At 36.7% G+C, this 13,158-nt stretch overlaps 1 protein-coding gene across 1 annotated transcript in view; it reads right to left on the reverse strand.

The window, feature by feature from the left end:
* Window positions 1-12,862, reverse strand: part of KRIT1 (KRIT1, ankyrin repeat containing) — a 50,161-nt gene extending 37,299 nt beyond the window's left edge. Inside the window, exons 1-4 of the mRNA XM_006891464.1 lie at window positions 12,760-12,862; window positions 11,472-11,631; window positions 6,981-7,073; window positions 80-209 (exon numbers count right to left, since the gene is read on the reverse strand). Coding sequence (XP_006891526.1) covers window positions 80-209; window positions 6,981-7,073; window positions 11,472-11,631; window positions 12,760-12,861 — 485 coding nt within the window. The 5' untranslated portion in view covers window position 12,862. The remainder of the gene's footprint in view (window positions 1-79; window positions 210-6,980; window positions 7,074-11,471; window positions 11,632-12,759) is intronic.
* Window positions 12,863-13,158: the final 296 nt, after the last annotated feature.

The raw sequence follows: 13,158 nt of genomic DNA on the forward strand, positions 1-13,158 counted from the left end.
TATTATTTTCCTCTAAAAGTTGATATACCATGAATACATATTTAATTTATTAAAAAATATTGCTAATGGTATTTCTTACTTATCCAAGGCTATTAACATCCTTGCTGTAAGTGTAGCAAAGTGAGTGCTCGATTCACTACAGACTCGCATAATATCTTGTAAGCAATAAAAAATTGGGCATCCTGGAGTATATGTGTATTTAGTATTATCTGAAAAACAAAAATGAAAAATTTTACCATTATATTAAAGGTCTAAAATATTTTTTAAGAAAACACAGTATGTTAAAGTGAAAACTTTAACTATAAAGTTGCTGTCTTATTAAGATTTTTGCTGTCAACAATGCTGTATTATTAAGATTTCCAACTTCTTAGTCTCATTATGGCTGGAGAAAAAAACATCTGGAATGCTACAGCTGGCTAGTAAAACATGAAGAGGTACTGGACTGGTGGCTAATAGGGTGTCACTCACACCTAACAAAAAGAAACCATGGCATAAAAACCTACCAAACAGAACCAGAAAGAAACACTCAGTAGCTGATAAATTAGATAACTGGAAACTTCTAAAAGGGAAATCCTTATGTACAGCAAAAGACTTCTCCAAAATACTAAAAAAGAGAATTTACAGACTGGGAATTTGGCAAGGCATATACGACAAGGTCTCACTTCTAAAATTTACAGAATGCTCCTAACTCCTCAATAAGAAAAAGACCAATTACAACAATTTTAACAGTGCAGTTACAAAATGGGCAGAGGAAATGAAAAGACAATTCACCAAAGAAGACATTCAGTTGGCAAACAAATAGTATCATTAGTTATTGTTGTCAGGTGCTATCAAGTTGAGTCATTAGTTAATAAAAAAACAAACAATGAGATCACTCAAACACCAAAAGCAAATTTTAAGAAGGCAGTAAACAACAAATGATGCTGAGATTATGGAGAGACTGGAATGCTCATACACTATTGGTAGAAACATAAAATGGTGCAATCACTATGGAAAGCAGTTAAATTAGTTGGAAATAAAAGTATCATTTGATCTAGAAATTTTACTACTAGGTATATACCCTAAAGAAGTAAGAGCTATGACACAAACAGAAGAATACCAATGTTTACAACATTACTTACAAGAGAAAATGGATGGAAATAACTCAAAAGTCCATAAATGGATGAATTAAGAAGCTGCGATACAATGAAGTACTATGCAACACTAAATAAAAGTAAAGAATTCTAAAAAACACTGCATCTAGAGGACATTACGCTGAGTGAAGTCAGTCACAAAAGGACAAATATTTTATAAGTCTGCTATTATAAAAGCAAAAGAAAAATTTCCATAGAACCAATCATTCTTGGATTGGCATAAATGAGGAGGGAAAAGGGAGTAAAACTAAGTAAAGATGTTGTTGTTAGGTGCTGTCAAGTGGACTACAAGTCACAGCAACCCTATGTACAACAGATCAGAACCCTGCCTGATCCTGTGCCATCCTCACACTTCCCACTATGTGTGAACCCACTGCTGCAGTCACTGTTTCAGTCCATCTTATTAAGAGTCTTCTTCATTGATTTTTCCAGGCCAGGACTAGACTTATTGAAGAGTAAGAACATGCCCAAAGCAAGAGAGATGATGTCTTACTAGTTTTATTTCTAAGAAGCATCCTGCCTGCACTTCTTCCCAGACAGATTTTCTTGTTCATTTGGCAGCCCATGTATTACAGTCAAGTATAATAACTTGAGGCTTGAACCTGTTTCCGACCTTTCTGCTTGTGAAATGCCAAGCATGTTATTCCCATCTGCGTTTTGAACTCCAAGATTGTGTTTTGTTTTTGTGGGTTTTGTTTTACCCAAAAACATTTTGTTTTATTGTACATGGTGCTTCTATTAGTCAGAAACAACTTGATGACAACAAACAAGTAGACAAGAATAGCATCTTAGGCAGAACAGCACAAGCCCAAAGTGGATTGTGCACAAGGCTGCCCATTGTAGTGTTCCTTGTCATGTGGCACACTGCAGGACACTAGGATGCTCATTCCTGAAAAAGTGAGACGTATCATGTGAAAAGTACATACCATGAGATATAACACTTGTTGTTGCTGTTGCAAGGTGCCATTACATTCCGAATCAAAACAATCTTCTATATAGCATAGCAAAATACTGCATAGTAGCCCCTCACCATCCACAAAATCGTTACTATGACTGAGCCCATTGTTGTAGCCACTGTATTAATCCATGTCATTGAAGAACTTCCTTTTTTTTGCTGACCTTCTTTTTTTACCAAGTGTAGTGTCCTTCACCAGGGACCAGCCCCTTCTCATAATATGCCCAAAGTACAAATCACCATCCTTGTTTTTAAGAAAGATTCTGGCAGTACTTCCCAAATATCTCCATTCATTTTTTAAGCAGCCCGTGCCATGTTAAAAATTCTTCATCAACACAAAAAATTCGAAGGAAACAATTTGCCTTTGATATTCCTTATACACTGCCCAGCATTCACATGCATATGAGGCAGTTGAAATGGCCATGGCTTGAATCAGGCACACTTTAGTCCTCAAAGTGACACACCTAATCTTTAGCACTTTAAAGTGGTCCTTGGCAGCACAATGTCCACTGCAGTATGTTGTTTGATTTCTGGACTGATACTTTTATGGATGTTGATTATGGATCCAAGTAAAGGGAAATTCTTTACAACTTTAATATTTTCTCCATTTATCTTTGGTCTACTTTTGAGGATTTTTGTTTTGTTTTGTTTTATTTTAAGTATAATCCATACTGAAAGTTAGAGCCCTTTTTGTTTGATTTTAACTTTTTTTCCTCTTAGAAAGTCATTCTGACCTTTAGCCCAAGACAGAAATGGGCCAGGTTCCTATATCTTCCTTACATCGTACTTTTATCTGTATTATTTTTACTTATTTTCTTTGTTGTTGTTTTTTAACATTGTAATTATAAATTCATTTACTCATTCAGAGGCATTTTGTTTTATGACATTAATTATAATTAAGTAATGTCATTATTGTACTGTCTGATCAAAATGTGTATTGTCTTTCCCTTCACTTATCTATTTATTAATTTTTTAAAATAACATTGTTTTTATACTGGTTTTTTTACAAAATTCATCTACATTGTTTTTCACGCTGGCTCTTTCCTATTTCCTTTACCCACACTTCTCTCTGAACTCCAAGTTTTACATCTATTTTTGATTTGTCTTCTTGAGATGCCCTTTGAAATCTTTGATTCAGCTCTTACTTCACCACTTTTTCCTTTCACTTTAGCTTCTTTCTAGGCTTGAGCATGTTCCAGAGTATTTTCTGACATCTACTTTTGTCTTTTCTTTTTAACGACCGTTAGCTTTCTTCAGGTATGACATCGTTGATGTCATCTCACAACTTGTAATTAGTGTTCAAGGCATTAAATCTTATTCTTGAGAGTCACTAAATTCAGATGGGAAACACTCAAGTTTGTATTTTAGTTCTTGTGTGCTTGTTTTAATATCCTTCTTCAAATTGAACTTGCACATAAAGAACTGATAATGCTCCAAACTCAAACCCCGGCTTTTTTCTAACTGAAGTTACTTAGGTTCTCTGTGCTTCTTTTTACAGATGTAGTTGATCTAATTCTTGTGTATTCTATCTGGTGAAGTTCAAGTGTTCAGGCAGTGTTTGGGTTTGTTTGGTGTTTTTTTTTTTTTTAAAAAAAAAGGCATTTGCAATGAGCAAGTCATTGCTGTATAAAATACTATCATGTGGCGCCTCATTTCTATCACCAAGGACATATTTCCCAGTTACTAATCCTTCTTCATTGTCTCCAACTTTCACATTCCAATGACTAGTTATATTACTGGTTTTTAACTACAATTTCTACTAATTTCAGACTGAAGAAAATGGTAGAAATCTTCAATTTCTTCATTGGTGGTCTTAACGGTTGGCACATAAATTTTACTAACTTGTATTAAAAAATGTGGTGGTTTTTTTTAAGCATGTGGGTATTACCTATTAATTGACAGTACTGTACATCAAGGCAAACTTTAAAAAGATCCTTCTGACATTTTTATGAATGCTACATCGTTCCTCTTCTCTTCGTCATTTCTTGGAAAATAGACCATGATTGCCTGGTTCAAAATGGCAAATTAGTGGTAAGAGGCTGTGCTGCAATCCCAAAGGCACATGGTGCAAAACCACCAGGTGCTTAGCAGAAGGATGGGCAATCTCCTCCTGTGTATGATTTACTGTCTCTGAAAACTCACTGGACGATTAGCTATGAGTGAGTTTCAACTAGACAATAATATGCACAAAATATCTTTATTTAATTTTTAAAAAATTTTTATTATTTTTTTGTGTGTACCATCAAATCAGATCTGACTGGAACACAAGGAGATTGTCCCTCCTTCTCCAGCAGAGCATCTGGTGGCTTTGAACTGCGCACTTCTAGGACTGCAGTGCAGCTTCTTCCCATTAGGCCACCAGAGCTCACTTATTTAATTTTTGACAACTTCTAATTTCCCTAGATTCATAATCTGTATGTAAATTGTTGGTTATACAAAAATTCTATGATTCAATTTCTAGCATAATTTTTATCAGTAAGGTCATAGCTTCTCACTACCAATAACTCCTTGTTTTCAACTTTTGTGTTCCAAACATCAATAGTTATTACTATCTTTTAATTGGATATTTGACCAATTTTAGGCAGCAGAAAAAGGTAAAAATCCTCAATTTCTTCACTGCTTTTCAACTGATAACTAAATCTGAACAATGGCATATTAGGAGGTCCTCCTTGTACATGTAAGGACATTACTCTTTGATAGCACTGTACTGCAGAAAGTATCCTGGGAATATTATTTTTCACAACATCAAAGTTTCCTGATTCATACTTCATACTGTGATTATTAGTGGATGCTTGCAGCAGTTTTTCCTGTATAGAGAATATTCTGATTGAGAGTAGTGCCACATCAGCCAAATGAAAGTCCATCAGGATGCCCATGGTAGGACATTAATATCATGAGTATTTTTATCATCTCATCAGAATCCAGCACTTGGTAATTTCCAAAGTGTTTCACATGTAATACTATATTAAATTCTCCAAGTCTTATTAAATTCTTCAAATCTTATGAAGTCAGGATCACTCTGGCTGCACCTTCTTTTAAAACACAGCTGTTCTTTTGGCAGTCCATAGGAAATTCAGTACTCTTCTCCAATACCACAAATTAAAGGTATTGCTTTTCCTCCATCACCCTATTCACTCTCTAACTTTCAGACACATAGCAAGTGATTAGAAAGACCATGGACTGAATGAGGTACACCTTAGTCTTCAAACTCACATCATTGTTCCTCAGTACTCTGGTGAAGTCCCTGACAGCAAATTTTCCCAATGCAATACATCTTTTGATTGCTTGACTGCTGGAACAAAGTTGTTGACAATTTCAATCTTTTCTTCATCTATCATGATGTTGCCTAGTGGTAAAGACTTTTGTCTTCTTGATGTTGATATGTAATTCACATTGAAGGCGGTATTCTTTGATTTTCTGTAGCAAGGTCCTCCTTACTATGAACAAGCAAGGTTGGATCATCTGCATAATGCAGGTTTTTGTTGCATCCTCCTCTGATCTTGATGCCACATTTTTCTTCAGAGTCAAGTTTCTTAAATGATTTGTTTAGCATATAGATTGTAAAGGTATGGAGAATGGACATAGCCTTGATGCACACTTTTCTTGATTTGAAACCATGCCGTGTTTTTTCCCATGCTCAGTCTGAACAGCTTCTTGGGCTAGTCCAAGTTTCATATAAACATGATTAAATGTTCTGAGATTCCCTTTATTCTTAATGTTAGTTTGTTTTGATCCACACAGTCAAATGCCTTTGAATACTCAATAAAACATAAGAAGACATCCTTCTGATAGTCTCTGCTTTCAGCCAGGACCCATGTGACATGATCAATGTCAAACTGGTGCCTCCGCCTCTTCTTTTTTTTTTTTTGCCACTGCCTCTTCTAAACTCAGCTTTATCTTTCAGCAGTTGGCTGTCAACAAACTGTTGTAGCTGTTTTTGGATGATCTTCAGCAATATTTTGATTACATATGAAATTAATGATACTGTTCAATAATATCCACATTCTGCTGAATCACCTTTCTTGGGAATGGGAACAAATATGGGTCTCCTCCAGTTAGTTGAACAGGTAGAAGTCTTCCAAATTTCTTGGCACAAACCAGCAAGCACATCCAGAGTTGCACTTATTAGTTGAAACATGTCAATTGGTATCCCACTGATTCCTGGGGCCTTATTTTTTGCCAATCCCTTCAGTGCAGCTTCAACTTCTTTCCATACTACCACTGGCTCTTGATCATGTTACTAACTGTGAATTGTTGTTATGTGCCGTCGAGTCACTAGACTCATAGCAACCCTACATAAAACATTCCTAAACCCTACTCTGTCCTGTGCCAATCACACTGTCTCCGACACACCCACCCCGATTACCCGAGTCACTGAATCAATCCACCCCCCTCCAACCTTCGAAACATGACGTCCCTCTCAAAGGACTGTTCCCTCCTTGCAACATGTCCAAAGTATGTCAGACGAAGCTTCACAATCCTTGCCTCCAAGGAACAGCCCGGTTTAACCCTCTCCAGGATAAACCTGTTCATTTTCTTAGCAGTCCATGGTATATTCAATACTCTTCTCTAGCACCACAGCTCAAAGGCATCAATTCTTCTTCTATCCTCCCTGGTCATCACCCAACTCTCTGTGAATACTACTATTAAATTCTTGACTAGAATTCAGCCGAGCACTTAAAAGTACATACAGATTTTGTTGTTATGAGTCAGAATGGACTTAATAGCTTACCCATTCTTGGGTTTTCAGAGGCAGTAGATCACACGGCTTTATGCCATGGAGCAGTTGACAGATAAAAACTACCATTGACTGTGGGGTGGCAGTGCAGCTCCTTACCAATAAACTACCAGAGTTCCCTCATCAAGATTCTTAACATATATTAAGGCTTTACCTTTGACAACTGATGGAACAATAAATAATGCAGCTTCTCTGCCCATTTTCTCTCCATCCAGAGGAAATTTCTTCATTAGTATCACTCGTTTTCCTAAGTATTTAAAAAAAAAATCAGCCAGGGTAAAAATAATGGACCTTTAACTTTTATAAATAACTATCAGTTAGAAAAAGAAAACTATTTAAAAGGTCATATTAAGATGAGTACAGATATAATAGCAGAGTCAATTTTATTGACAATTATCACAAGTAACAACTGTTTATTCTCATATAATCCTATGGACAATCAACCAGAGGTTTAGGGTCCTGGTCTTGACTAATCTGAAAAGAAGCTACATATGTATAGCAAAGAACTGTCCTATAAACAACTGAGAGAGGGTCTATACTCTTTATAAAAAGTACTATGTTGGGGTATGATTTTACCAACTCTTTCAAATACCCTCTTTTAAGAAATGGAACATTGTTCTTGACTCATACAGAAATGCCTAGCTGGCAGGGAGAGTTCCTCTGCTCAGGTAGAAAATGTATTGTCTTCAAATAGGTTAATTTATTCACAAAAAAATCATTATTAGCAGTTATTATGGCTCATGATATAGTGTTCAACTATTTCATACAATGGATTGTTGTTGTTGTTGTTGTTATGTGCTGTCTAGTTGCTTGCGACTCATAGCGACCCTATGTACAACAGCCCTAAACTCCGCTCTGTCCTGTGCCAATCGCACTGTCTCTGACACTCCCATCCCAATTATCCCAGTCACTGAATCAATCCAGCTCATAGAGGGCCTTCCCCTCCTGCACTGTCCCTCCACCCTCCCAAGCATGATGTCCTTCTCCAAGGACCGGTCTCTCCTCACAACATGTCCAAAGTATGTTAGACGGAGCCTCAGAATCCTTGCCTCCAATGAGCCACCCGGTTTAGCCCTTTCCAGGACAAATCTGTATGTTTTCCTAGCAGTCCATGGTATTCTCAATACTCTTCTCCAGCACCAGAGCTCAAAGGCATCAATTCTCCTTTTATCCTCCTTGGTCATTGTCCAACTCTCTGATGCATAACAAGTGATTGCGAAGACCATGGCCTGTATCAGACGCACCTTAGTCTCCAGAGAGACACCACTGCTCTTCAGTACTTTGGAGAGGTCTCTAAAAGCAGACTTTCCCATGGCAATGTGCCTTTTAATTTCCTGGCTACTGGTGCCAAGAGTGTTGACTGTGGAGCCAAGCAAACTAAAGCTGTGTACAATCTCAATCTCTTCACCATCCATCCTGATGTTGCCAGTTGGTCCAGTGGTGAGAATCTTTGTCTTCTTGACATTGAGCCTCAGTCCATATCGGAGGCTGCAGTCCTTGACCCTCTGTAGCAGGTGCTTCAGGTCTTCTTCATTTTCAGCAACAGGGTTGTGTCATCTGCATAACGCAGATTGCTGATAAATCATCCACCAATCTTGACCCCACATTTCTCCTCACAGAGCCCAGCCTCCCGGATAATCTGTCGCATATAGGTTGAAAAGGTATGGAGATAGGATGCATCCCTGGCGTATGCCCTTCCCAATTTTGAACCATGCAGTGTTCCCTTGCTCTGTTCTGAAGACTGCCTCCTAGTCCAAGTATGGGTTGTACAAAATATATGTACTAGGTCAAAATGAGCTCTGGTGGCAAAATATATATGAAGCTTGGTTGCTAACATAAATGTTCTACTGGTCACAATCAATCAGTGGTGGTATGGGAGAAAGATGGACAATCTTCTCCCATGTGACTTACAGCTTCTGAAAGGCATTTCATCAGTCACCTGTGAGGAAGTTCCAACTTAATGGCTATGAGTTTTTTAGAGTTAGTGGTAAAAAGAACAGTTTGATAAAGCTTAAGGGAGCTTTGGTGGTATAGTATATAGGGGGTTGCTTCAGCTCACGTAAAGGGGGTGCTTCTCTGGCAGTTCAAATCCACCATCTGTTTGATGTGAAACAAGGATAGCCTACTTTTAGCTAAAATCAGTCTCAAGAGAATTTGACCACTGCTAGATAGGGAAAGGAAATTCTTTATGTTTGTCTCAGAATGTATGAAAGATCTATACAATTATGCAAGAGTCTTCTAATCCTAACTTACATTTCTCAGAGTCCCAATATGTCTAAATCTTTTAAAAAATCCTATTGGAGGAAATTACCTGGTTCTTTAGAATATGAAGACTAGTGTTTCCACAGGGGCTCTGATGGCTTAGAGGTAAGGAGTTATGCTGCTAACCTACAAAGTATGTAGTTTGAAGTCACCAGCTTCATAAGAGAAAGATGGGTAATTTCCTCTCATGTGATTTACTGCCTCTGAAAACTTGATGGAGAATCAGTTAAGAGTCAGTCCCAACCTGACAGTACATAAAAAAAAGTGTCTCCACAGAAAGTTCTGGTGGTATTGTCCATAGGGAACTGTGCTGCTAAGCCAAGGGCCATACAGCCCTCTAGTGGTCTGAACCCATCACTGCCTCTGTGTGACAAAGACAGGCAATCTCTCAAGCAAATTAGTGTCTGAAATCAAATGGAGGGGCAGCTGTGAGTTGGTTTCAACTTGACAGCATGAGCTTGGTTTCTGAATATCTATAAATATTATTGAACAGAAGCTTGTATTTCCACTCTCTCCAGAGAACATAAGAAAAATAATGAATTAGACACACATGAATAAGCTATATTGTGGCAACAAACACAGTCTCCTTATGAGAAACAGGTGAATCAGATAACAGATCTCTAATAAGGGTAACAGGGGGAAAAATACATGTAATAAGCTGTAAAACCAAAAAAGAGGCACAGAAAGACACTATTTTACTAAATAATAGTGTTCAATAGCTGATAAAGTTAGCTTCATCTTTTTAATTATTATGCTTAGATCTTGGTACCTGGGTGATGCAAAGAGTTAAGTGTTCAACAGTTAACCAAAATGTGGGTGATTACACACCGAGAGGCTTTCGTAAGGCAGGCATGGAAATCTGCTTCCAAACATTTACAGCTATAAAGATGAGGGAGCAAAAACTGGAATGTAGTTAATGTCAGTAATTAATACTTTCTGAAACTTCTGAGTATTTTGGGGGTTTTTTGAAGTAGAAGCCTGATAAATTGGATCTTTAATTTTAAATCAATTTGTAAGCCGACTGAATATTTCAAACACGGCCTTACTCATTCACAGCTAATACTTGTATATTTCAGTTTAGTTCTTTGAAAAGGAACTTCTTGTCACCAAATGAGGAAAAATCTTTAACATTCTCTCTTGATCCATGAATCTGAATCTTTACTTAGTTATGGAGACAAGGCTAAGGCTTTTGTTGTCCTGAAGTACAGAAATACGAAGAGTTCAAAGATGTTTATCTACAGAGTGATACTTCTAATAAGACACACTATTTCAGTGTTCAAATTACCACTTGATTTCCCCTCATTTCTATTTAACAAATCATTAACACTGTGACTTCCACAACTGTGGTTGTGTTTTTGTCTGTAAATTTTTTTTTCCACACTGTTGCATATTTTCTTCCCCCAACTCTTACCCTTCCCCAGCCCACTCTGCAATGTACCCTTTGTTCCAGATGGTTGTCATACATTTAATTCTTAATCATATTGCCCTTTCATACAGTTATTTCCCACATCTGTTCTAATGCAGTATTTATTACATATCCACTCTTTTTCCCATTCTCTCCTCAACTCCCCATGTCTGTCCTATTTTGTAACAGTAGGGTTATACAGTATTTGTCCTTTTGTGACTAAACTAGTTCACTCAGCATAATATCTTCCAGGCTCCTATATGTTCTGTAATGCTTTTATGAGTTCATTGGTTTTTTTTAATTGTGATTTTTAATGAAAGTGTACAGAAAAGTTGGATTTTCATTCATTCACTGTGCTTTCCAGTGCTGCATAATTCCATTGTGTGAAGGTACCATAGTTTTCCTACCCATTAATTTGTTGATGGGCACCTGGGTGGCTTCCATCTCTTTGCTATTATGAATAATGCAGCAGTAAACATGGGTGTGCAAGCATCTGTTTGAATTATGTGAAATTACTGGGTCAAATAGAATTTTTATTTCCAACTTTTTGAGAAAGCACCATAGTGGCTGTCCCATTTTACATTCCCTCCAACACTGAATAAGAGTTCCAATCTCTCCACAACTATATTTTAACTTTCAAATACACCAGCTACTCAATGGGAGAAAGATGGACAATCTTCTCCTGAGCATTCTACTGCCTCTCAAAACCTGCTGAAGGGTCATCTATGGGTGGTTCTGACTCAACAGTACACCACCACCAGAAATCTTTTATCACTCCTTCTCTTCAAATCCCGATTGTGTCTTTCCTATTCTTTTATTCCCTCCAACCTCTCACTAACCTCTGGTGTCCTAGTAAATTTCCCCCTCCCTCTTCTCCTTTTCAACATTTGTAAAGAAATATATTAACTCTAATATATTAAAAGTTCTTTCCCACAATTACTTGAATGGTAGTAAAAGAAAGAAAGGAAGGTCTCCTACCTCTGATACCCTGGTTTGCAGGAGAAATTGGTTTGGTGGTTTCTACTACATAATCCAATATGCCTTGTGTTACTTCACTGTTGCCTTGAAGTTTTGTTTCCAGTAAAACTTTCTTTCTCTTTTTTTTCTGTCCTTCAATGGGCACTTCATGCAATAAAATCTTAGAAGGGAAAATATTAAAGAGACAGTGTAAACTAAAATTAGTTTCTGTAAGGATACAACAATAAGAGAAAAGTCTTTCTCAATCATAACTATGCATCAAAGTAAGTTGAGAAGCTTTAAAAACAATACTAATTTTTAAGCCTATCTTAGGCCCATCTGAGGAGGAATCTCAGAGGCCTGAGGCACAGTTTGGGGAGTTTAGAAGTTCCCTAGATAGTTTCAAAGTGCAGCCAGAACTGAGTATGGAATGAGGGTTGCAGAGTGGACTATATCTGGCGGGGGGGGGATGGATTGTGTACCAATGAAGGAGTTTTTCTTTTGCTTTTCAAGGAAAGGAGCAAAGTGGGGGGTGGCCCGTGGGGAGAAAAGTGCAACAATGAATGAATGGAATTCCGAAACCTCTGTAGATGTTCATTGAAATAAAAGAAAAAAAATTAGCAGCAATAATAATAAAAAAAAATCTTGATATTTGTTAAAAAAAAAAAGAGAGAATCAACAAGTCAAAACACTATAGCAGCAGCAGCCTATTGAGAACCCTCCAGAACTTTTAATAGGTATCTGGTAATAAACCTTAAAAAAAGCAGTTAAAGCAAAACTTTAGATAAATTAGTTGGAGTCTAGTTAGATTAGTAGTATATCACGGTATTTGGAATCTGCTGCACAGAAAAGTTAACAATTCAGTTAACATTACAGTTAATATTTTGGGGGGATTCAAGTACATGTTTTCTGGTATATGTCATTTAAGACAACAAAAAATTATTTACTTGCTAAGAAATGTAATATAACAACATGTATTTAATTGTTAAAAACAGTTATTTGAGAAAATAACAGATACAAATTTTGAACAAGGTGAATATTTCTGCAAAGTAGTTTCATTTTTTTCATATATTGTACCAAGAGTTAAATCTATACATTTTAAAGAAAACTCAAACGAGTAACTTTGAACATTTAAACACCTACATGTCAATGAATAGAAAAACAGACCAATGACTTACAGAAGTCAGTGATAAGCAGAGATCTGCAATAAGATCGTCAATAAATATTTAAAGGATATGAGAGGACTTTATACCTAAATAATAGTGTGACATTTAATATTAGCAAATCAAATGTTATTAATTTTTCTCACTTCATATGACTTAGCTCTGTATTCACGGGAATTGAGACTGGCAGTATTCTTTGGACGGATAACAGCAACGTATGTTTCTTCTGTATTTTCTGGATTTCCCATTTCTTTATAAAACAGAAAGAAACAAATCACTTGAGAGAGTAAATCAAATGACATAACTGGTGATAAGTTAAAAAAATACATTACTGTATCTTAACTTGACAAGTTTCATTTATTTTGACATCATTACTCTAAGAACATTAAGAATTTTAAAAGTTACCATACAGCAGTGTAGTAGGATTTGAAATCAGGGAGTGAGGTATCTCCTACCGTTCTTCTATTCTTAAGGAGTGCTTTGCTTATTCGGGGCTTTTTTCCATTCCATACGAAATTGGAGATTGCCTTTTCCATCTCGTTGAA

This window comes from Elephantulus edwardii, unplaced genomic scaffold (genome assembly GCF_000299155.1).
Source record: "Elephantulus edwardii isolate Elephantulus edwardi_28Jun2011 unplaced genomic scaffold, EleEdw1.0 scaffold00098, whole genome shotgun sequence".
Taxonomy (NCBI): Eukaryota; Metazoa; Chordata; class Mammalia; order Macroscelidea; family Macroscelididae; genus Elephantulus; species Elephantulus edwardii.